Source organism: Canis lupus, chromosome 3 (assembly GCF_048164855.1).
Source record: "Canis lupus baileyi chromosome 3, mCanLup2.hap1, whole genome shotgun sequence".
In the NCBI taxonomy this organism is placed as follows: Eukaryota; Metazoa; Chordata; class Mammalia; order Carnivora; family Canidae; genus Canis; species Canis lupus.
Genome location: NC_132840.1, coordinates 64,719,490 through 64,743,548, shown reverse-complemented (window position 1 = coordinate 64,743,548; position 24,059 = coordinate 64,719,490). Strand labels below are relative to the sequence as shown.

The window sequence follows — 24,059 nt, the reverse complement described above, 5'->3', positions numbered from 1 at the left end:
ACCCCAGGATCATGACCTGAGCCGAAGGCAGACGCTTCACCAACTGAGCCACCCAAATGCCCCATCTGCTCTTCCTCGGAGGCCCCGTACTTGTCTCAACAAGGAGTGATTTCCCAACCTGGCTTAGTGCAAATTCAGCTCTTTCCTCAGACCTCCTTATCCTCTCCATTCCCACTGCTAAGCTTCGAACATCAGCCACGATTGAGGAAACGTCCAAGCACCATCAGTCTGCCTCCGTAACCACAACGTAAGAGGAGAAACGCTGGATTTCTTGAATCAAGGAATGAAAACAGCAAACTCCCTAACATCCAGGGAAGCCACCTGTCATGCTTCCGGCTGGCAGCCAAAGAGGAGAGCAGATCTAAGTTTGGATCAGCACGTGTGACCTTAGATCATGACCAGGTCAGAGAGAAGCTGCTACGTACTCTTTCTACTCACTGTAGGACGTCACGATTTCTGATCATGATTTCTTAAAATTTACACCAAGAATTGCGTATATTTACATGGATGTCTTTTTAAAAAATCAGACATTCATAAAAGTTTATAAGTAAGAATCTAAGACTCCAGACTGTCCATGGGTCAAAACAGAAGTGTAATGGTATAGAAAGTCCATATTTGATTTTACAGCTTAGAATAAACAATTAGAAAATAAAGGCTCCTCATTCGAAGGTTAAAACATTGACCTCTGTTCAATCTACGCTATTCTCAAACACACATGCTCTCATTCACTGACCGCACATTTGAGTGCCTGCCGACAGCCTTCTTTTTGCATTTTTTTAGCAGGACTGGATCCAACTTTTGATATTTTGGGGAGTCTGAGAAAAAAAATTATATAAAATTACAAATTTGCCCTTTTTATTTTTATTTTTTTTAATTTTTATTTATTTATGAGAGAGAGAGAGAGAGAGAGAGAGGCAGAGACACAGGCAGAGGGAGAAGCAGGCTCCACGCACCGGGAGCCTGACGTGGGACTCGATCCCCGGTCTCCAGGAACGCACCCTGGGCCAAAGGCAGGCGCCAAACCACTGCGCCACCCAGGGATCCCCAAATTTGCCCTTTTTAATTCGAACTTTTTCATGTTAAGTTGTATGAGTTCTTTATATAGTTTGGTTATTAACTGCATGTTGGATATGTCGTTTATGGGTATGTTCTCCCCATTCAATAGGTTGTCTTTTTGTTTTGTTGATGGAGTCCTTTACTTCATTTTGGTGTAGTCTCCAATTTTAGTTTCAGGCCTCACATTTAGGTCTTTAATCCACTTAATTTTGTGTATGGTGTAAGAAAGTGGTCCAGTTTGAGGGCACCCGGGTGGCTCTGTCAGTTGGGCGTCCAACTTTTGATTACGGCTCAGGTCATGATCTTGGTCATGGTTGTCAGGCTCTGCATATGGCAGAGTCTGCTTGGGATTCTGTCTCCCCCTCTGCCCCCTCCACCCATCATGCTCTCTCTAATCTTTAAAAAAAAAAAAAAAGTAACCCATTTAGCCAACATTATTTATTGAAAAGACTGTCCCTTCCCCATTGCATATTCTTGCCTCCCTCGTCATAGATTAATTGGTATTCAAGGCATAGGTTTATTTCTGAGCTCTTCATCCCCATCCGTTGATTTACATGCACATTTCTGTGCCAGTAACACACACTTCTCACATCCAGGCTGTGTTGTTCCATCCATCGGGCACAGACAGAAGAGACTCACCATAGTTCCCAAGGGTCCTAGGGTTTTCAGAGTGGTACATGAGCACTGGCTTCAACTTGAAGTCACCAGCTACATCGGCCCCTGACAAGAGTCAGCCTGTCCTTTAGCTTTGAGGTACTGATTCTGCTCTGTAGCTCTGAAAGTCCTGGATGGCACCTTCTTCCAGGAGGCCAGTCCATCCACATGGAAAATCTGTTAAGTGTAGCCACCTTCGGTAATGCTCTTAGCTGGAACGTCTGGAGAACTTACTGCCATACCTTGCACTTTGATGTTATGGACACAGCTTTTCCTTAAACCTCATGAACCAACCTCCGTTTGCTTCAGGTGTTTGCAGCTTCTTCTGTCACAGCCTTCATGGAATCGAAGAGTTGGGGGCTTGCCCTGGGTTAGGCTTTGGCTTAAAGGAGTTATGGCCTCTTTGATCTTCTATCCAGACCACTAGAACGTTCTCTGTATTGACAATAAGGCTGTTTGGCTTTCTTATCATTATTGCATTCACTGGAGTAGCACTTTTAATTTTCTTCAAGAACTTTTTCTTTGCATTCACAACTTGACTGTTTGGCACAAGAGGCCTAGCTCTTGGCCTGTCTCCGTTTTCGACACGCCCTCCTCACTGAGCTTAATCAATTCTAGCTTCTGGTTTATTTATTTATTTTTTTTAAACTTTTTTATTTATTTATGATAGTCACAGAGAGAGAGAGGCAGAGACACAGGCAGAGGGAGAAGCAGGCTCCATGCACCGGGAGCCCGATGTGGGATTCGATCCCGGGTCTCCAGGATCGCGCCCTGGGCCAAGGGCAGGCGCCAAACCGCTGCGCCACCCAGGGATCCCTAGCTTCTGGTTTAAAGTGAAAGATTGGCGACTCTTCCTTTCCCTTTCATACTGAGATGCCGCTGTGCGGCTACTAACTGGTCCGCTTTCAACAACATTGTGTCTCAGGCAGAGGGAGACCCAAGGAGAGGGAGGTGAGGAAACAGTTGGTGGAGTCGCAACACACACATTTATTGATGCAATATGCCGTCTTCACATGGGGGCAGCTCAGACACCTGAAACCACCACAGAAGTACCATCAAAGATCCCTCGTCACTGTAACAGATAGGATGAATGTTTCAAATATTGCAAAAATTACCCAAATGTGACCCAGACACAACATGAGCAAACGCTATTGGAAAATCAATCCAGTTGTCACAAACGTCCAACACGTAAAATCCTTTTCTGCAGAGTGTAGTGAGGAGGTGCGAGGTGTAGCCCACAGAGGATTCCCAGGGCCCGACCAGGACTTGGGAGAGGCCCAGCAATGAGTGGCCCAGGAGCTCAAGGTTAGCGGGAAGTCTATCTCTAGGGTTAGGTGAATACTATACGGAGACCAGACTTTTCCAAATTAACCCCCCTGCCCCACCCCACACCCTGCTCAAGTCCCAAGCTGAGCTCAGGGTTGAGTCGGAGTCCATAGACTTAATGACATCCATCTGCCCCAAAGTCCCACGTTGAAGCCTAATCCCCAGTGGGATGGTATTGGGAGGTGGGGCCCTGGCTTTGATAAGGTTAGGAGCTTCATGAAGGAGATTAGTGCCCTTACAAGAGACCCTGGCACCTCTCTCAGCCCTCTCTCCTCCATGTGAGGACGCAACCAGAAGTCAGCAGCTGCACGGTGGAAGAGGTTCAAGACCAAAACCACCTGTGGTGGCACCTTCATCTTTGACTTCCAGCCTCTGGAACGGGGCGAAACAAATTTCTGTTGCTTATAAGCCACCCAGTTTCTATGGTACTTCCATGAAAGACACTGTCCACAACCTTATTACTAAACTTTCTCTAGCTTTGAAATTTAACTATTTCACAAATTTTCCAAAAAACACAAAACATGAAATAATTATATATATTACTTTTATCTGACATATAAAATTCATATTGTGGTTATGACCTGGCCTATCTAACCTGATGGAAGGAATGCATTAATCACGTTCAGGTCTGAAATATCTTATCTTTTCCAGGCATGATAACCTTAGGCTGCTATCACCATTGGGAAAGCTACACTTCTGATAGCTTTCATCATCTAAAAGAAATCTAAAAGAAATAAGTGGATTACTTTTCATGTTTGATTCCTAAGGCTAAGATTTACTGTTTCACCATGAAATGTGTAAATATACTTATTACACAAATTTAACTCTCAAAAATTACTTAAGAGTAGAACATGAACATTTTCTGGATAGGTGAAGGCTTTTATATTACATTTTTATTTTGCAAGAAAATAAATTATACAACTTAAAAAATAAAATCCAAAAATTAAGCAGTTCATTAAAATATTTCAGCCTACTGCATACAGAAACTGCTACCATTTAAAATTGTACAGCATTATCATCTCAGTATGTAGTGGCACACATTCAAAATCGTATATACCATACGAAGATAGATTACAACTTAGGAACGCAAATTTGTTCAACACTCCAGACAACATATATAGTGTAGATGACAGGAAAGCTCTCAAGTAATGTTGATTTCACAAACATGACCTTGGAAGAGTTTATAAGATAGCATCCCAGTCATTTACATGAAAATAGAAAAACCGGCTTGAGTTTAAGATAGCAAATCTTTCTGGAAAACTAACAAATCTTTCACTCAAATTGAATTTTTAAAATTTGCCCTGTGAGCTGGGCCAATGACATCCTACTGCAAATAATGCAAAATACTTTGTAACTACTCTGGTCATATTTTGTATTAAATTCAATAAAAAGTAAAAACAAGAAAGCTAACATTTCATTTTTGGAAATTGTTAACATTTTATGCACAAAATAAGAGACTTAAATAAACACGCTGACAATGCAGGGACCCCACCAATAAATGTAAAAATTGGAAGACTTCATAATTTATTTCAAGATCCTCATTAAATCATTGAACACTAATGTCCTAATAGTTTTCTCATTGAAAGTATTAAAATTGTTCTCTTTTAAGTTTTGCTTCATGTCTACTTACTCTGGCAATGAGAGGACAAAAAGGTTAACATTTTCCAGATGGCTCCATCTTTAAATTAGAAAAGGAGTGTTCACAGTTTAAATTAACCTGTGACATATCCCATTGCCCTACTCCTGGTGGCCTAGATTCTTCTCCCTTAACTATGTCAGGCTTCGTCCCTGCTCAGACAGTACCACTTTTAAGTGCAATCAGAGAAAAGGGACTTAATAAAGGATACTAACTGTGATTCTGTACTTTTAAGCTCATTGCTGGTACGGTTTTTTTCAGATTTTTTTTTTTAATTAGCAAATCTATCATCAAAACGTATTTAAAGAAAACTTAACAATGGTATAGGCACCTCGTCAACTAAACTGTTTTCATAAACACCAAAAATTAGTTAAACTTTTGTATACATAACAAAAAAAAAAAGATGAAAACTGTAAGTCTACAGTATTTGCTGCTGTTCAATTTCCCAAAATATAATTAGGACATAATTAGGTATTAAAAAATTTATAAAATTTAATAGAAAACTTTGCTATGGATTTAGTTACCCACTTTTGCATTAAATTCTCTTTATAAATCAAAACATCATGGCTCTCATTCTCAAATTAAATGACCAAAAAGATGAGAAATTCCAAACATGTTCTGGGAACAATTATGGTTTAAAGCAACAAATCTGAAACTTTAAAAAATGACCTCTAATTCTCCTTTCCATGGTCTTCCCTGGGCATTCTTATATGGGAAAAGCAAATATGCCCAATCCTAAACTATTTGTTAAATGTAAGGGCCACAATTATTACAAAATTATTTTTTAAAATTTCAAACATATCCATCGTCCACAATCATCAATTTAGTTTAATTCTCCATAATACACTTGGTCTAATAATGGACACATTATTAGAGCTAAGTGTAAGATTTTAAATTAGATACAACATTCCAATTTCCTATGTTTCAGAACAGGTATATGAATATATACCAGTGACACCTTCAATGTTCTGAATTTGTTCTCCTTCCTTCCAGCAGACAGCTCACAATGCCTCTTGGCTTGGGACTGGGGATGGATTCCAGGGAATGTTCCTGAAAGCACTCTGCATGATACTGTCCACCGTACACTTTTCAAAGCTCAGCATTCCAATTCCTACCATTTCCAAAATCATAGGTTTAAAGTATTACTTGGTATCAAACAAGATAGAAAATGCGAGAAACTTGGAACATGCAGTGTAATGAATAAAAATCCATGTAGAGCCACTCCTTCCCAACAGGGAATACGTTCCTCTGCTAAGTTGCTGTGTCCTCAAGGCCTGAACTCTGCATTACTCTGGGTGTTCAGTTGTCAGCAACTAGTTAAGTTGCTACTTTGGATCGACTGAAACAAATAAGGTAAGTGTTGCCCTCTGAACATTTAAAAATGTTTATTTTTTAAAATATATAAATATATATGTACATATATTTGGCAAGTTTACTGCTCATATTAAGACTGAAACAATTTTGCTTATGCTTTTCGGGTCTTACGTTGCGGTTTTTCTCTTCCCTTGGTAATGGACAATCACTACTTTTTACAACAGAATGTCTTCCTTTCCAGAAACCTGAGGCTATAAATCCCTAATCATGAAATGTTAAAATTCCAAAATATCTCTATGCTCAGGATCAAGAGGTCAGTTACATAACTATATTATATAAGAGTAGATTTCTGCCTTGTTTTCAATAAATTTGGCATAGTAAGTATTAGGTGTACAAACGTTAAGTGTGTAAGTGAACACACTTTGTTTTGCCATTTTTGACTGTGCAGTTGAAATGACCTATCTCCATACATTTTTTTTTAAACAATTGAAGCAACAAATTAATATAAGCTTCAGTTTTTCAAAACAAGCTCTCCAGCCATGTAAGATTTTAAATCTCCTTATTTAACGACAAACATCTAAACTAGCAGTCTCCTGCTTAAAGAAAGCCAACATTTCTAAGTTGGAAAAATTCAGTATCATTTTCAGGTCACCATTAAATCCTGTCACTTTACTGGAGAGGGTGTGAATAGTGTGATACTGTTAAAATACTTATCTTCTCACCTACATCTGCGCCACCCCCCCAATATTGTATAGACCAGCTCCCTCTTTTGATCAAAAGAAACCAAGAGTGCTATTTCTAGTTTTAATTGCATTTTTAAAAAAACAAAACATAACAGCATTATTCAGTGCACGAATATCTGAAGATCCTTCCTTGTGCAAGTACATTTTTGTAAGAGAGAAAAAAAAGAGGAAAAGAGGAAAGCAACAAGAACCCCGCCCTCACCCTTCCCGACTATTTCTTCTGGTGGGTATAAATCAAATTTACTTTTACAAGTTCATCATGGGCTCTTCATGAATGCAAGTTTCTCCACAAAACAGCATGCTGTTACAGAGTGTGCAACATGAAGGGAATGCCATCATGCTAACTAATGTGACTGGCAAAATATAGTTGTTTTGTCAGATAAGGCAGAGATTTTAATGTTTATGTAATCAAAGTCCAAATAAACTTTCCTCCAGCACAAACTGTTACAACTTTCTGCCCAAGCACTCTGAAATCTGGGTTCTTAATGTTGTCCATAATATTCAAGATTATGCCATGTATATGAAAGTGTTGATGTCAGACTCGTCTCTCCTGATGTATTTGTGCTCTATTAGCCACTCTATTTGCTCTTTTATCATTTTCTTTTGTGGCAAAAACATGTTTTTCAAAATTTCTACTAATTCAGTCTGCAGCTGAGCATTACTAATTTTCTTTCTCATCTTCATTATTTGTATGATAGCTTCCTAAAAGAAAAAGAAAAATGAAAGACCATTAATATATTAAATCTTAAGTAGAACAAAACATAATTTTCTATGTATTTCATTCTCTTTTCAACATCTATTCAAAAGACTCATTACTAGTTATCTTCACACCAGGAGCTTTTACTTAAATAAAATTACCTTTTTTTACTCACTGTAAAAGAAAATCTGATTGCAAAGATTTTGAGGAAAAGCAAAATTACCCATAACTGCTTTGTAGAAAACCACACCTATTGTTCTGGGATACTTTCTTCCACACTATCCATATTTTAAAAATTTATCTTATATGTGAACTCAGTATGTATATAATCAGATATTGTGTTAAACATCAATCAAGATATAACAAACCCCTTACCCACCCTTTTCCATTGTCCACAGAGTTATTTCTTGGGGTAGCCACATGTCAGTTGGTGTCTATTTTTAAAAATCAGTAATTACTACTCTTTACTTATTTATCAGAATAATAAATTATATTTGCAATAAACATTACTTCCAGTTTATTGATTCAATTAAACATTCTGACTTCCTAAAGCAGTAAGCACTGTTTGCCTAAATCAATTTTATAAATATTTCCTTGGTGATTCAATTACTATTAAGCTTGTAAAAGGGATAATTAGAAAATTATTAAATATTCTTTTCTCTTTTGCTATTCCAGTATAAGCTCTGTCCTTAGCAAAGCAAAGGGATCCGTCTGCCTTGGTGGAGATTAGAATTTGTTAAAAAAGAAATGTGAAGGGGCGCTTGGGTGGCTCAGTGGGTTAAGAGTCTGCCCTTGGCTCTCATGATCCCAGGGTCCTGGGATTGAGTCCCACATCAAGCTCTGTACTCAGCGGGCACTCTACTCCTCCCTCTTCCTCTGCCTGCTGCTCCCCCTGCTTGTGCTCTCTTGCTCTGTCAAATGAATAAATTAAAACATCTTAAAAAGAAATGTGAAAACAAAATGAGGGGTAATATTGGCTTTTAACATTCACAGTGAAGTTTTGCTGCAAAGCAATAACAGACTGGGGGGCCAGACACGGTTTGGCAAGACAGAAGAATCTTCCACGTCCCCCACAGAGACATGAGGATCCCACCCCTGTCATTAGGAGTCCTTCCATTCTCACTGTATTCAGATGCCAGGCTCTTGAGGACAGGGGCTTAGTTCAAGGGTCCAGATAGAAAGGAGGAAGGGGGAAAGCCGTTAGGCACATGGAGATCCCGGGAGCCAAGAAGGAGGAATGACGTAAATGTCTCAAGCTCTCCTCTCCCAGCTTTGGCAGAGCTGAGGAGGAGACTGTGCTTGAGAAGTGTTGAGAAGTGAAGAGAACAGCACCGGGGCACTGGCCCTGGCCTGCACCTTCTAGCTGGACGTCACTGGAAGAGGAGCATGACAAGATGCCTAGAACACGCACTCCTGCACCTTCTCAGTTCCCACATGATGCAGACAGGGTGTCGAGCTCACAGACCCCCATAGGCCTTAAGTGCTGGGCAACGGTAATCCCGCAGGACATGACAGTGACAGGGTGCCAAGTGGACCAAGGGGCCACATGGGAGATGTGGCAGGGTCTTGGAGAGTTGAAGAGCTCAGTAAGAACAGAGGACAGGCAGTCAGAGCAGGGAAGAGCCCCTGTAGTCCTTACCAACTGGAAAAAGAATGAACCAGAGCTCATCTGCTAAGACATCAGCAGGAGACAGCAACAGGAAGTCAGTCCCACAGGTGACAGATACAGCATCCCACCAAAAAGCAAGGACCCAGGACATTGTCATGACAACAGGATGATCCCTTCACTGTCACTATGAGGTCCAGTGAGTTCCTCTCACCCTCGATCCACCCAGATGCATCTGAGCAGGGATGGCTGGAGGAAGATCAGGGGAAACAAGCAAGGCTGAGCACGACCTAAAGGGACAGGCTGCCTTACTAGCCTGGACACAGTTATCCAGTTTAAGACAATGTAAAAAAATTAAATTTCCTCTGCATATCCTGTAAAATGACTATAACTGCTCAACACTAATCCATCGGGGATTTATCCTGGTGTAGCCAGAAACTAGGACCGTATCCTGATTTTTCACCCCAAACAAAAAACTCCCCCGAATCTTATTGAATAATCCATTCCCTTTTGCAGGGTCCATGGAAATTATTTCCTTCATTCCAAAGTTTGTCTATACATATAGAGTAGGTTCAATTCTGAGTTATTTTCAACTCATGTGCCCATTATACTGTTTTATTTTTGTAGATATTTTAGTAAGTGTTCATAGTTCACAAAGGGAGTTCCACCAACACCTTAATCTTTTTTTTAAGGATCTCAAACACTCTCATTTATTTATTCTTTTTAAACTTTATTTGTTTGTTTGTTTGTTTGTTTATTTGAGATAGAGTAAGTGTGAGAGAGAGCACGAGCAGGAGGAGCAGAGGGACAGGGAGAAGCAGACCCCATGCTGAATGCAGAGCCCAAGGTGGGGCTTGATCTCACAACCCTGAGATCATGACTTGAGCCAAAATCAAGAGTTTAGACACTCAACCAAATGAGCCAGGTTGGTGCCCCTTTCTCTTAAGTTTTTAAAATTTATTTATTGCTAAATAGAAAAGAAACTGGTTTTCATCCATCTTTTTCTACTTTATCATACTCTATGCTCTAGAAGTAATAAAAAATTTTAATCTTTTCTTCTCACTTGTTTTATACTTTTTATTGAATTGGCCACAGTTTCAAATAATATTAAATAAAAACAGTGAAAGTGAGAACTTAGTTTTAATAAGAATACTTCTAAAGTTAATATGGTCACACATCAGTTGCAATAGGTGTTCTTTCTCACGTCAAAAGGGACCACAATCCTAGCTTTAAACTGTTTTTAAAAGTAGAGGTGTCAGGCTGGCTCAATCAGAGGCACATGAGATTCTTGATCTTGGGGTCGGTCATGAGATCGAGCCCTATACTGGGTGTGGATTGCTAAAAATAAATAAATAAATAAAACTTAAAAAACAGTTTAAAAAAATATTCCCTAATTTCACATTACAATGGACTTATAAGTCTTAAAATTAAGCAAAAATTTAAATACTTCAGTCTTAGAATTGTCAGTTATTGTGGACACACAGTCAGTTGTAATCAAAGGAAGATACAGCTTGATGCCAAGGTTCTGCCCAACCAATGGAATCTACCAGAGGCTACCATGGTGTACAGACCTCGCTTTCAGCAACTGAGAGAATGCCAGCAATGCAATTCTTAAATTTCAGTAAAATGAAAATTAGCTCTTCATCATAGTTTGAATACCTACATGCTTTTAAATAAAAAAAAAAAAATTGAAGGTAAAAAACAAATTAAAAAATATATATACACATTCTGTCTTAGAACAAACCTGGGTTCTAAGTATTCTTAGTTGAACTATTCCTTCATTCTCTTCTTCTCTCATCCTTTCTGTAGTGAGCTGCAAGCGTCCAATCAAGTTGATTTTACCCCTTTTCTGAACTTTTGCATTTTTTCTATAAAAAACATTGAATCAAATATTTTACAGTAGAAGGCCTTTTAACATCATATTATAGCAACAATGTCTGAGAAAAAAGATTTAGAAATATTCTAAAGATTACGACCCAGAACTATTGAAAGGAAAAGTAACAAATAATTGACATACAGCTTTATTTAAAATGAACCATATAATTTCCCCTGAACACAACAAAGGCTCAGTTGTTAACGTATGGGTGACAATACTCCTGTAATAACAACTAATATAATTTATACTGCCATGAAAGTGCTTAGATAGCTGAAGATATATAGACTATTATTCAGCATTATCTAAGTGGATTTTAGGGGAATAAAGCCTCTTTAGAGTGCAATATAATCACACAATAAATGTAACCTGGACAAAAAAGTAAAGAAGTAAGCATCTCCAGTTCATTATTATGTTTAATAAATAACTAAATGGCATAACCATAGAGTGATGTTTTAAATATAATGTAAGGAAAATACTGTGCTAACAATAAAATACCAAAATTCAAACAAGGTATTTTTATTTTACATCAACCAATGTTGACCTTACATTAGACTGAACTCCTGGTTCACTGAGAAGAGGGTGCCTTCCGTAAAGTCTTTGGGGGAGTTGACTTGAGGTTCATACAATAAAACTTGCCGCTTGAGCTTTGGGAAAGCTACTAAAGACTATGAAGAATAAAGAGAAAATGATTAACATCTAGAAACGTTATGGAGTATGAAGACCAATTCTCCAACATGACGAAAAGAGGTGAGAACAAATTATGAGCACAAAAATCATAATTCAACTTTTATTTGGTAGCTCAATGAATAAAAGAATGTACATGTATCATGAGAAAAGATCAAGGAGAGAAGACGTGGTTACGAGAAAGGAAGCAATAAATGTCTCTTTACAGTTAAGACAAGACACCAGAGGGATGGTTTATATGCCATTACAGCAAACCCAACTTGCTGTTTACACACCAGCCACTTCCCTCTAGAAAATTATTATTCTGGAACTTTCAAGAAGTCTGCAGAATGGGGGTAAAATGTAGCTAAAGCAGGAGACTAACAAGTACATTTTATAAGCCTTCAAAAGGACCAAAGTTTCCTAATTCTCACATTTTTGGTCATCATAAAATCTTTGAACACATCCTCAGTATGAGATCTGTGGTCACACTCCTCACAGGTAATGTTTAAACATTAACTCAATCTTTCTCTACTTTTTTTCTTTTTTGTCTTTCACATCTTGGTAACTTGCTTATTTTCAATTTCTTTTTTACCATGAATACCTCATTGGTGCATTAATCCCTCACTAGTGTATTTTTCTTGGTTAAAAGTCATTTTCAGAGTGTTATGAATTCATAAATTATAAGCAAGCCATCAAATATTTTCTGCCTTGTGACTGGATACAACTTAAAAAAAAACAGAACATAAAACAAACCCATAAAGTCCTTCTAAGCTCAGCATCAGGGAGTTCAGTTGCAAGTTTTAGATTTTCAAAGCTGATTTTCTCTCTAGGTCTTTGGTTCCATGCAAACAACACAGCCAGCTGAAACGTTGTTACCTCCAAGTCGTATTGACCTACTTCATTCTTAAATGTTATCTGTAACAGACAAAATAATATAAAGATGAGACTCTCTTCAGGATTACCATCTCTCTAGTATACTATCCCTCACATGAGATAAACATGAAAAAGACTGCTAGCTGTCTACCAATATCCATCCTTATGTGGTAATCAAAATTTTAGCAAACCTTAATGACTACCCAGAATAAAGGTTCAAATCCCAGCTCTCCCGGGGGCAAAATGTGGTCATGTGACCAGTTCTGTCCAATGAGATGCGAGTGGAAATGATGGGGAACCTTCTACAAGTTGCTCCTGAAGTAGTACATTCTCATCTTTCCCTTCCTGTTGGGCTGGAAAAGAGCCACAGAGGGGATCGTATTGGATCTGCAGACAAAAGCAATACCCTAGCTGATACAACCAGAAGCCCACGTCCCTACAACTCCAAGGACTGGATCCAGTAGATCTGTTCACACTTGACCTGTGAGACAAAGAAAGATCTCTCTCGTTTAAGCAAATCATATTTAGAGTCCTGGTACTTTCAGTTAAAACAACAGCAGAACTAACACACCATCTACTTACAATTCCATTTGACATGAGATGATGCCAATGTAATTTTCTACCACTGTGATTTTTTTTGTAGAATTCTTCTACTTCAGGTATCAAATCCTCCAGTTCAGTAGGAAGTGAGACAAAGACTTTCTCAGAGCTCCTTGACCAGGCACCAGCATTCAGAATTTTTATATTAACTGAATCAGCTACAGGCAAGAATATCAGAAAATATGAAGTAACCAATCTTGAAAATGGATAAAATTAAAAAGATATAAATATGTACATACTGGGTAAGCTTTGGTGAAAAATAAAACCCTAAAGGATTTTGCTAGAAGAGTCCTTTTAAAAAAAATTATTTTTTTAAAGATTTTTTTATTCATGAGAGACAGAGAGGCAGAGACATAGGCAGAGGGAGAAGCAGGCTCCATGCAGGGAGCCCGATGTGGGATTCGACCCTGGGACTCCAGGATCACTCCCTGAGCCAAAGGCAGACTCTCCACTGAGCCACCCACGCGTCCCTAAAAAAAAAAAAATTAAGGATCAGAGGGGCACCTGGCTGGCTCAGTCAGGGGAGTATGTGACTCCTGATCTCTGGGTCATTGAGTCTGAACCCCACATTGGCTATAGATATTACTTAAATAAAAATAAAACTTAAAAAGGGGGGGAGGGTAGTTTTCAGTCAGTTAAGCATTTGACTCTTGGGTCTCAGAGCTCAGGTCTTTTTTTTTTTTTTAGATTTTATTTATTTACTCATGAGAGACACAGAGAGAGAGAGAGGCAGAGACATAGGTAGAGGGAGAAGCAGGCTCCATGCAGGGAGCCCGATGTAGGACTCAATCCCGGGACTCCAGGATCATACCCTGAACTGAAGACAGACACTGAATCGCTGAGCCACCCAGGCATCCCTCAGCTCAGGTCTTGATCTCAAGGTTGTGGGTTCAAGCCCCCTAGTGGGCTCCATGCTGGATATAGAGCCTACTTAAAAAAATAAACAAACTGGGGTATCTGGGTGGCTCAGTCCGATAAGCATCTGCCTTCAGCTCAGGTCATGATCCTGGGGCCCTAGGATCCAGATCCAGCCCCATGTCAGGCTCTCTGCTCAGTGGGGGGTGGGGGTGGGGAGGTGTCTAGTCTGCTCCTCCCTCTCGGTCTACCTGCCAAATATTCTTAAAAATTAAGAATAAATACAATACATAAATAAATAAAGATAAAATCTTAAAAAAGAAGCAATTTAGTCTCTTCATGTGGCTGGATCTGAAACATGTAAAGCACAGGCAACTGAGCATCCAACTCTTGGTTTCAGGTCAGGTCATGATCTCAGGGTCATAAAATTGCGCCCCATGTTGGGATCTGTGCGCAGTGCAGAGTCTGTTTGAGGGTCTCTCTCCCTCTCCCTCTGCCCTTCTTGCTCATGTTCTCTCTCTCAAATAAATAAATAAATCTCAAAAAATAAAATAATAATAAAAAATATACACATAAGAAGGATTAGCAAATCTAAATTCTGTTAAATTCTGTTTTGCTGGATGTCTTCAAGGAATGTGGACTCTGTAACATCTTTGTATCTGTTACTGCTATGGCTCATTTTTAATATATTGGAAAATAAAGATATTTTCTTTAAAAAGGTTATATACACACACACATAATTATAAAACAATACCTGGTAAAGCCAATTTATTATTTTTGTGCATTTCCTTAAAAGCTTGGTTCAAATCTTCAGATACTTTTATGTCCTGAAACATTCTAGCAAGCTTGTTTACATAATCTGCTGGCATACCAACTTCCTATGAAAAGCAAAGACAAAAGAGGTAATGAACAATAATATAATCTGATATACTATTAGCTTTTAATGGAAAACTAAGTCTCAGATGCCTTAATATAAAATCATTCCCCTTTTATTTATTAGAATATTTATATTCTATACTATTAAATTTGATTCTTAAAAACTAAACAAGGTCACCCCAGCTTTCTCTGCATGATTCCAGTAGACATCAATCAGTCACTGCAGCGTAGTTCAATAATACCAATCCCTCAACAACACAAGTTAACTCTCAGTTATCACCAAATATGAAATGTGAGGAATGTATAAAGTACAAAATCTACTTCTCATCAGTGACCAGTCATAACACTTTTTTCAAGATCTGTTAGTTATCTGTTTATTCAGTTTATCCACAGAAAGCAAAACATACAGTTTTGTAGCATCCTTGCCTTCCAGTGATAAATCCACTTAACATTTTATAAAAATGGATAATCAAGAGGCCTAAGTGGCAAATGACGATAATAAAAGCATATGAAGGAAATAAAAATAAAGCTGGAAATGAAAATAATCTAATAGAACATAAACGGCACATTGAGGTTGTAATGTTGATACTGTCAACAATGAAGACTCTAAATATACAGGAATAGGAACTTAAGGCAAATTATCTAAGGTAAGTTTACTGAAGGTAAATTATCAATATAAGTGAGAAAACAGGACGCCTGGATGGCTCAGCGGTTGAGCATCTGCCTTCGACTCAGAGTGTGATCCCAGAGTCCGAGATCAAGTCCCACATCAGGCTCCTTGCAGGAAGCCTTCTTCTCCCTCTGCCTCTCTGTGTCTCTCATGAATAAATAAAAAGTCTTTAAAAAACAACAAACATAAGTGAGAAATGAGTAGTAACAAAACAAAAACAATCAAGAAGCCCTAGAAGAAGCAACACCAGCAAAAACTTTCACAACACTGAGAGCTCAAAAAACAACAGGCTGGAAGCCGACGACCCAAACTGACAGAGAGTATCACAACTCTCCCAAGGCACAGGGAAGATGCTGACACCGAATTCTAAGTCACAAGACGAGAAGGCCAGGGCTTGTCAAACTACTCTTCATGTACAGGACAGTCTTCCTGAGATACAACTCATCTACCATAACACTCACTCTTTCAAAGTATACAATTAAGTAGGTTTTGGTGTATTTACAGAGTCTCTGTGGACTGGCCATTGTGAACATTTTGTTTTAGTGGAATCATATACTACGTGGTCTTTTGTAAATTCTTCCACTAAATTCTTCCACTTAACATATTTTCAAAGTTTACTCATGTTGTAGCGTGTGTCAGCACTGCTTTTCTCTTGACTACTAAATATCCCATTATATGATTAAACCATATTTTGTTCATCCCTTCACCAGCTGATTGACAATTTGGGTTGTTTTCACTTTGTGGCTCTTATTAATAATGCTGCTGTAAACATTCACAGACAAGGTTCATTTCTCTTGAGAAGAATTACTTAGGAGGAGAATTGCTGGGTTGATTCTTTTTTTTTTTTTTTTAAATATTTATTTATTTATTATTTAGGATAGACATAGAGAGAGAGAGAGGCAGAGACACAGGAGGAGGGAGAAGCAGGCTCCATGCCAGGAGCCTGACGTGGGACTCGATCCCGGGACTCCAGGATCGCACCCTGGGCCAAAGGCAGGTGCTAAACCGCTGAGCCACCCAGGGATCCCCTGCTGGGTTGATTCTATGTCTAACTTCTAAGAACTGCCAAATTGTTTTCCCTGGTGGCTACATGATCAATTTCTCCTCTCCCTGCCACACTTGTTTTCTTTTTCTTTTTAGCCACCACAGTGAGAGTAAAGGAGAATGGGAGGAAAGCAGGAATAAAGTAAGTTATCTCACTGTGGTTTTTTTTTTAAAGATATTATTTATTTATTCATGAGAGACAGAGAGAGAGAGAGAAAGAGAGAGAGAGAGAGAGAGGGACAGAGACATAGGCAGAGAGAGAAGCAGGCTCCCCATGGGGAGCTTGATGTGGGACTCGATCCTCATACTCCAGGATCACGCCTTGAGCTGAAGGCAGACGCCCAAGCACTAAGCCACCCAGGTGTCCCTCTCACTGTGGTTTTGATTTGCGTTTCCCTAATGACTAATGATGTCCAACACCTTTGATACATGCATTGGCCATGTAAATATCTCCTGGAAAGAAATGTCTATTTTAATATTTCACCCATTTTAAACTCAGGAGTCTTTTTACTGTTGAGTTGTAAGAGTTCTTTATGTGAGAGCAGCCCTCGGCAGCCCCGGGGGGGCGGGCGGCTCAGCCCGTCCAGGGGCCGCGTGAGGCATAGGCGCCACGAGGGGCCGCCCGGAGGACCCCCCGCCCCCCGCCGACCTTGTGCTCTGCTCCCCAGGCCGGCGGCTCCGGAGGGCTCGGGGTGGCCCGGGTGTCGGACGCGAGCAGGGCCGCGGCGGCCGGAGCTTGCCGCGCAGGTTGAAAGCTACAGGTAGCAGCCGTGGAAGCTGGAATATTCTGATGCTGGTTATTTTTACTGACCTACAGCAACTCTGCGGCCTAAGCATCACTGGCGAGGGAAACTCAACATGTGCGGAAATCCGAGAGGAGGTTGAGCCCTTGCCCGGCACAGAGGCTCCCTCCTCCTCCTACGGACCTCAACCCCCGCTGCCCACCTCGAGGCTTCCTTAGGGACCTGTCGTGGTTGGATAGAAGCTTATCCCACGCCCGTGAGACGGCAGACGTCGTGGCCACCGTCCTTACGAACACATCATTCCCCGTTTGGGGCTGCCTCGAACCCTCCAGTCGGACAACGGGCCCGCCTTCATATCCAGCATAACCCGGCAAGTGGCTGAAAGTCTCAACATCTCCTGGCAACTACACATCCCTTACCATCCGCAGGCATCGGGCCCTCCTGAGAGCTCATGCTGACTCACTCACCCCGGCCCCGAACGACCTTGAGGATGATGAGATTCCTCCCCAGAAACTGCTCCCAGGTGACCAGGTTCTCCACAGGAGTAGCAGCCCCGGCCCCTTGCAAACGCGGTGGACGGGACCCCACACCGTCATCCTCACTACCCCAATTGTGGCTAAATTCCTGGGCCACCAGCCACGGGTACACATCAACAACCTTAAACAGGCCCCCGCCGACAGTAAATGGGCCTCCCAGATGGTGGGCCCCACCAAGCTCCGCTTGGTTAAGTCTCCTCCTAATACTCCTCCTGAGCCCCCCGATGCAGGCGGAGTCATGTGACTGCATGAGGGGCTCGGGTACCTCGCGCTACTTCTCGGCTTATACCTCTATGCCAAAATCTTGCTACCAGGGAAAAACGCCAACCCTCTGCACGTCGCCCTATGCCCCGGGAAGGACCTTTTGGACCTCTGAGCTGTCTCAAACCTTTCGATCCCCCTGCACTAAGTACCCCAAATCTGGAAAAGTCTGCTGGACCTATTTGGCCCAAATAGGACTCTCTGATGGGGGAGGGGTCCAGGACCAGGCCTCCCGCAACCACTCCCTCCAGAGAGTACGGCAACTCCTGTACAAGCACAACCCGAATATAAAGGGATCCATCTCGACTCCTCACGGGGAGCACCCTCCACCAAACCGCTCACCCTAACCCTCCTAAATTCCAGTTACAACCTCTGGAAAAATGTTTCTGGAGGACAAGATTGCTGGATCTGCTTTCCTTTTTCTTCCCTCACTAACATCATCGGGATCCCGATTCCTAATCCTGGCCTATACCCAATTTCTCCAATAAAACGGTCCACATTGGATCTATCGGTGCTCCCATACCGATCCTGAACCCCATCTCCTCCACCCGTCATACCACCAGCAATATCTCCACTCTCCCCCACTGCGCCCCCTCGGGAATCTTTCTCTCCTGCCCCACAGGATTCTTGTTGCTTAACTGCCAATGACTCTTTAAACTGCGCTCTGATCCTTCCATCTCTGACCACAGGCATCTATTCCTCTGAACAACTCTCGTCTCAAGTATTCCCTACCCCTACCCCTCGAGAAAAACGGCTGTTTTTCTCCCCTTCTTAATAGGGGCAGGACTAACAACTGGGGGGGCAACTGGGGGGCGAGACTGGGAACCTCCATTAACTTCTATTACGAGCTCTCCCAGGCACTCAATGAAGACATGGAATGTATAGCCAACTCCCTCACCGCCCTACAGACTCAAGTCACCAGCTTAGCTGCCGTCACCCTGCAGAACCGACGGGCCCTGGACCTCCTCACCGCCGAAAAAGGGGGACCATGCCTGTACCTGAACAAGGAGTGATGCTATTATGTCAACCAGTAGGGCATAGTCACCTCCAAAGTCAAGGAGCTCAGAGATCAGATCCGAGCAAGGTGTCAAGATGACTCTATTTGGGGCTTAAAGCCTCAAGCCTGGGTGACCTAGCCTCTCCCCTTGGCAGGGCCCCTCTATATACTCCTCCTGTTAATCTTAATCGGTCCCTGCCTTACACGTTATGTACAAGAGCGCCTGGGACAAATGACCAGAATATCAGTTAACCAACTCCTCCTACAGCCCTATTGCCGCCTGCCCACTTCCGATGGCCTCTACGACGGCACCCCACTGCCTGCAGGAAGTAGCCAGAGCAAAGTCAACGCCCCCTGACACCAGTATATAAAAGAGGCCAGAATGATGGGCCAGCTGGGAAGTCGGGGCACCGAAATGGTGGACCTTCCACCAACCCTCTCTAAGATGACAGACTTTCTTGCCACCCTCACAATGGGCCTTCTGGGCACCATCGGGAGACCGACACTTCCATTTGGGAAGTGCCAATCATCTACTCCTCGCCCCGTGTGCCCTGAGCACTACGTACCTTACAGATATGAACTCGGACCCATGCCTTGGCGATGATCCGACACACTTCCCCCCGCCCCATGCTCACTAACCACCACATGCCTCGCCTTTTTTGGGCACAAGCCAGGGCCCTACCCTGACCCAATAAAAGAACATCACCAATTCCTTCCCAGTGTGACTTCCCCGACTCACTCCTCCCCCCCTCAACGCGTGTCATGGAACCTCGCCCGAGGGTGCTTGCAATAAAGCTCGTCTGGGATCCAAAAAAAAAAAAAAAAGAGTTCTTTATGTATTCTAGATACAATACTGGACATATGAATTGCAAATATTTTTCTAACTACCTCAGGTTTTTACAAAGAAATAGTACTTTAGTTCTAAAAGATTCTATCCTTTGAATTACAGTGTCCTAAATACTCATTTTACAATTTTCTTCCCATGTGTGAGTTCTTAATGTTTTAGAAATTTCTCAGTTACAAAACAATTTTTCCCACTGACTGTTAGCATTAAGATCATGTTGCACACTGTCAGTTTGCAGAGTTATTTTTACTATCCTATACTATCCTACAAATCAGAGCAATCTATGTGTATTTTGAAATATATATAAATGAAAGACATATAGAGCACATATAACTACATATATGATCTTATATATGAATATAATATTATGTATCTTAACATCATATAAATAAAACACATTCATTTTATTTTTTTAAAGACATTTTAATATAACTCAAATCCCATTAAAGTGAACTGACAGGAGCAGACTTAAAATAGATATGAGAATCTAGTCATAATCAATTAGCACTGATTATTTAATAAATAAGCCATCATCTTTTATGTACTGGTTCTTTTAGCTACATAAAGGTCTTTATTTACAAGCACCCTTAAGCATTTGGTACTAAAAACACCTTAATGCAATTATCTATCCACAGCCCATTTAATAAGGCCAGTTCAAATGGAAGCGGAAATATATCAGAAGAAAAGCAATAGCAAGGGTGTTTCATTAAAAGTCTTTATTAAGAAAATATACTTTATTAAATATCACTTTATTTCGTATTCTTGATGCCATGTTCTTATAAAACGTCCCCTACTTCTTTGACACTAGTATCACCAAAATGTATTATTGAAGAACACATAAGAATCATGTGCTATATTAAGGAAAACAAGTATTAAAAAATGTACTTACTCTTAGCCACTCTACCATATTCTCTTCGATTTCACTATCAGCAGAGATGTCTAATATAAGACGTCGTGTCAAATGAGCTTTGTGGTATCTCATAAAAACATCCTTATTTTGTACGTATTTAAGTACCAACAGCTGCACAGAAAACAATGCTACTTTCAATTCATGCATATTCTTGGCCATCTCTCTGAGACCTTTCCATAACCCCAATGTTAAAATCCCAAAATTTACCGAAGCCTACAGAATTAGAAGCCTGCTGAACCACCCAACTCTGAAAAATGACTCGCCCCAATATCCTACTTTACTACTTTAAAAGTTAGCACATTTGAGACTGTAATCAAATCACCTTTTAGTTCCTATAAACATTAATTTTATGGATTTAATAAATAATGTAATAAAACTTTACATGAAAATTAAGGGTTATTCCCAAAATTTCTCTTCTCCATAGCCTTCTCACTGTGATCTGACACTAATCTTCTAAGCCTTTTGTCTATCTTTTCTATCTTTACTTCTTTATCTTTTTCCTCTTTGCATTCCTGGGCTTATAGCATATTACGCTAACACCCAGGAGACAGAAATGCAAGGTACTAACTACACTCACTCATTCCAAGTTATCTATATCTAGCTCTCACAAAGAAAGAAGTGACAAACTTCCAGACTCTCTACTGTCATTTCCCCTTCTTTGTCCTTTAATGGGAGCCAGCATTGAATACCTTTAAAAGAATCAAGCAAGGGAAAGAATTAAACACTATTTCCCTTTTCTAGAAGCTACAAAATAAAAATTTCCAAGAAGAGAAATAACTGGCCTGGAGAGCTCTTACACTATCAAATTCCACAACATTCCACAACATGAACCGCGCTCACAGAAAGTCTCTTCAGCACCACACAAATTCCCAGTAACGTAATTACAATTTGTGAAACTTAAGAAAAAAAAATACATACCACTTCTTTAAGCTTTGCTTCAATCTCTTCAGATGTTAGTTTTTTGCTTAATGGGGTTTTTCTTAGCAACATGTCACAGTAGTTGGCAAGCAGCTCAGGGCATTTTGATTCAGGCTGAGTTTTTAACCCCACCCTAAAAAACAAATTCAAAGCAGTTGATGAAAACTGACTGATATCTGCACATATTTTTTTCTAAAGCAGATTTTTCACAAATTTCTTTTGTATAAATGCAGTGATGAGCGCTAAAAGAACGATGAACAGACGATGAGGGTGCACAGCTGAAGGAGACACTTTCTCTCAGGTTCCTGATGCTGAACCTGCAGGACCCTGGGAGTGAGGCCCACAGATATTCTGTGGGCCAGATATTCTGTGGCCAGGCAATGCCCTGCCCACTCTAGTGGCCTTGTCAATGATCTTTACAATTTTTATTCAGGTACTTACTTGCTAAATACTTTTGAAAAAACTGTAAGTCCTTGCATTTTATAAGTTAACATTTAAAACTTTTCATTAGTATGTCAAGAAAAAACTGTTCCTTTGCTCTCTGGAATGTAACCCACATAACCTACATCACAGTGATGTGATACCCGTCACCGATTTTATTTTTTAATTTTTATTTTTTTAAAAGATTTTACTTATTTATTCATGAGAGACACAGAGAGAGAGAGTCAGAGACACAGGCAGAGGGAGAAGCAGGCTTCATGCAGAGACTGATGTGAGACTCGATCCTGGGACTCGACTCCAGGATCACGCCCTGAGCCAAAAGCAGGCGCTAAACTGTTGAGCCACCCAGGGATCCCCCATCACTCATTTTAGAAAACTGTACACAAACTTTTCTTAAACAATGAAGAACTCGTATCTCTATTTTATTTTGCCAACAAAATTTAAAAACCAGTGTACTTTTATGGTTGAAAGTCTTGCATATATTCTTTATCCTGCTTCTCTAAACTACAATGTGAATAAATTTAAATCCAACATTTTAGAATTTGTGTATATAAAATTTAAGTGTTATTTTCCCAGAATTGAGCTATTCACATTATTTTAAGTACACAACTTACCAAAACTTTTTTCCCTCCTACTTAATGAATCCAGAAATTACAACCAATTTTACTTCTACTCTTTATAACTGTATGTCTAGCCCTGAAGAATCTTATTCAGGTAAGTAAGTAGATCAGACTGCAAAGCTTTTTTTTTTTTCTTTTTAAGGATTTTATTTATTCATGAAACACAGAGAGAGAGGCAGAGACATAGGCAGAGGGAGAAGCCCTGCAGGGAGCATGATGCAGGACTCGATCCCAGGATCCTGGGATCACAACCTGAGCCATAGGCAGACGCTCCAACCACTGAGCAACCCAGGTGCCCGGAAAAAAGCTTTTCTGATGTTACTCAACTCGTTGAGAACCTCCTGAGTAATTTGCTTAAAAAATACATACAGATCTAACAAAAAGGGGTTATTTTTAGTAATGCATCAAAGTAACTATCAATTGGGTGGAAAGCCAAGAATTGGGAAATCATGTGACCTCCAAAAGGATCTGGTACCTAATTATTAGAAATTCATTTTCTGACCTCAATCCCAATGTTTCAAAATATTCCTTTCTTATGCAGCTTGGAGGCTTTTCATGTTTTGAGGCAACACACCACAGTAAGAATAGAGAGAGGTGTGCTTTTCTTTGTAAAGCAGGGAAGATTAATGGTGGGAAGAAGTGGAAAGGGCAGATCATAATGATAGCTTCCACCAACGGCTTCAGCATAGAGGAGGCAGACTAGAGGCAGAGGACCAGCATCCACACTGGCAGACTTCAGGAAGGTTTTCTGCATCCAAGCTGAAGACCACTAACTTACTTCTCAAGAACCCCTCTATCTCTTCCAATCTATTGGCACTGTTACAAAGCTCGGCTCCTGCAGTAACTACTGCCCTAAGTTAAGGGTAGTGCTCTATTTATCTTCCTTCCTCCAATTCACTCTGCTGAAAAGTAGTTAGTTCATCAACGTTTCTTTGAAGGTAGTGTCATTTCCTTTTTGGTGGCTGTTTTAAAGCCTTGTTTGTTTGCAGTTTTTAGCTGTTTCATTGTGACATACTTGGGAATGGTTTCATCTGCGTTTATCCTGCTTGAGATTCAAAGAGATGCCTGAATCTAAGAGTTGCCATCTTGCAATAATTTTGAAAATTTCTGGTCAATCCCTCTTCAAATACTGCTGTGTCCCCCTTTTCTGTTCTCTGTGATTCCAATTACATCTTGCTACAGATATTCTGGCTTTCCCCAGTTAACAATTTCCACCTATTTGTCTATTAATATGTATTATTTGTTACTATTTCTTATTTTCTTATTTATTATTACTAAGATATAATTCACATATGAT

At 40.3% G+C, this 24,059-nt stretch overlaps 1 protein-coding gene across 1 annotated transcript in view; it reads right to left on the bottom strand.

The window, feature by feature from the left end:
- Positions 1–3,907: 3,907 nt before the first annotated feature.
- CUL5 (cullin 5) overlaps positions 3,908–24,059 on the bottom strand; it is a 95,601-nt gene continuing 75,449 nt past the window's right edge. The window contains 8 exon segments of the mRNA XM_072821830.1: positions 3,908–7,431; positions 10,777–10,900; positions 11,455–11,573; positions 12,328–12,489; positions 13,030–13,205; positions 14,657–14,780; positions 20,763–20,894; positions 21,702–21,834. Coding sequence (XP_072677931.1) covers positions 7,237–7,431; positions 10,777–10,900; positions 11,455–11,573; positions 12,328–12,489; positions 13,030–13,205; positions 14,657–14,780; positions 20,763–20,894; positions 21,702–21,834 — 1,165 coding nt within the window. The 3' untranslated portion in view covers positions 3,908–7,236.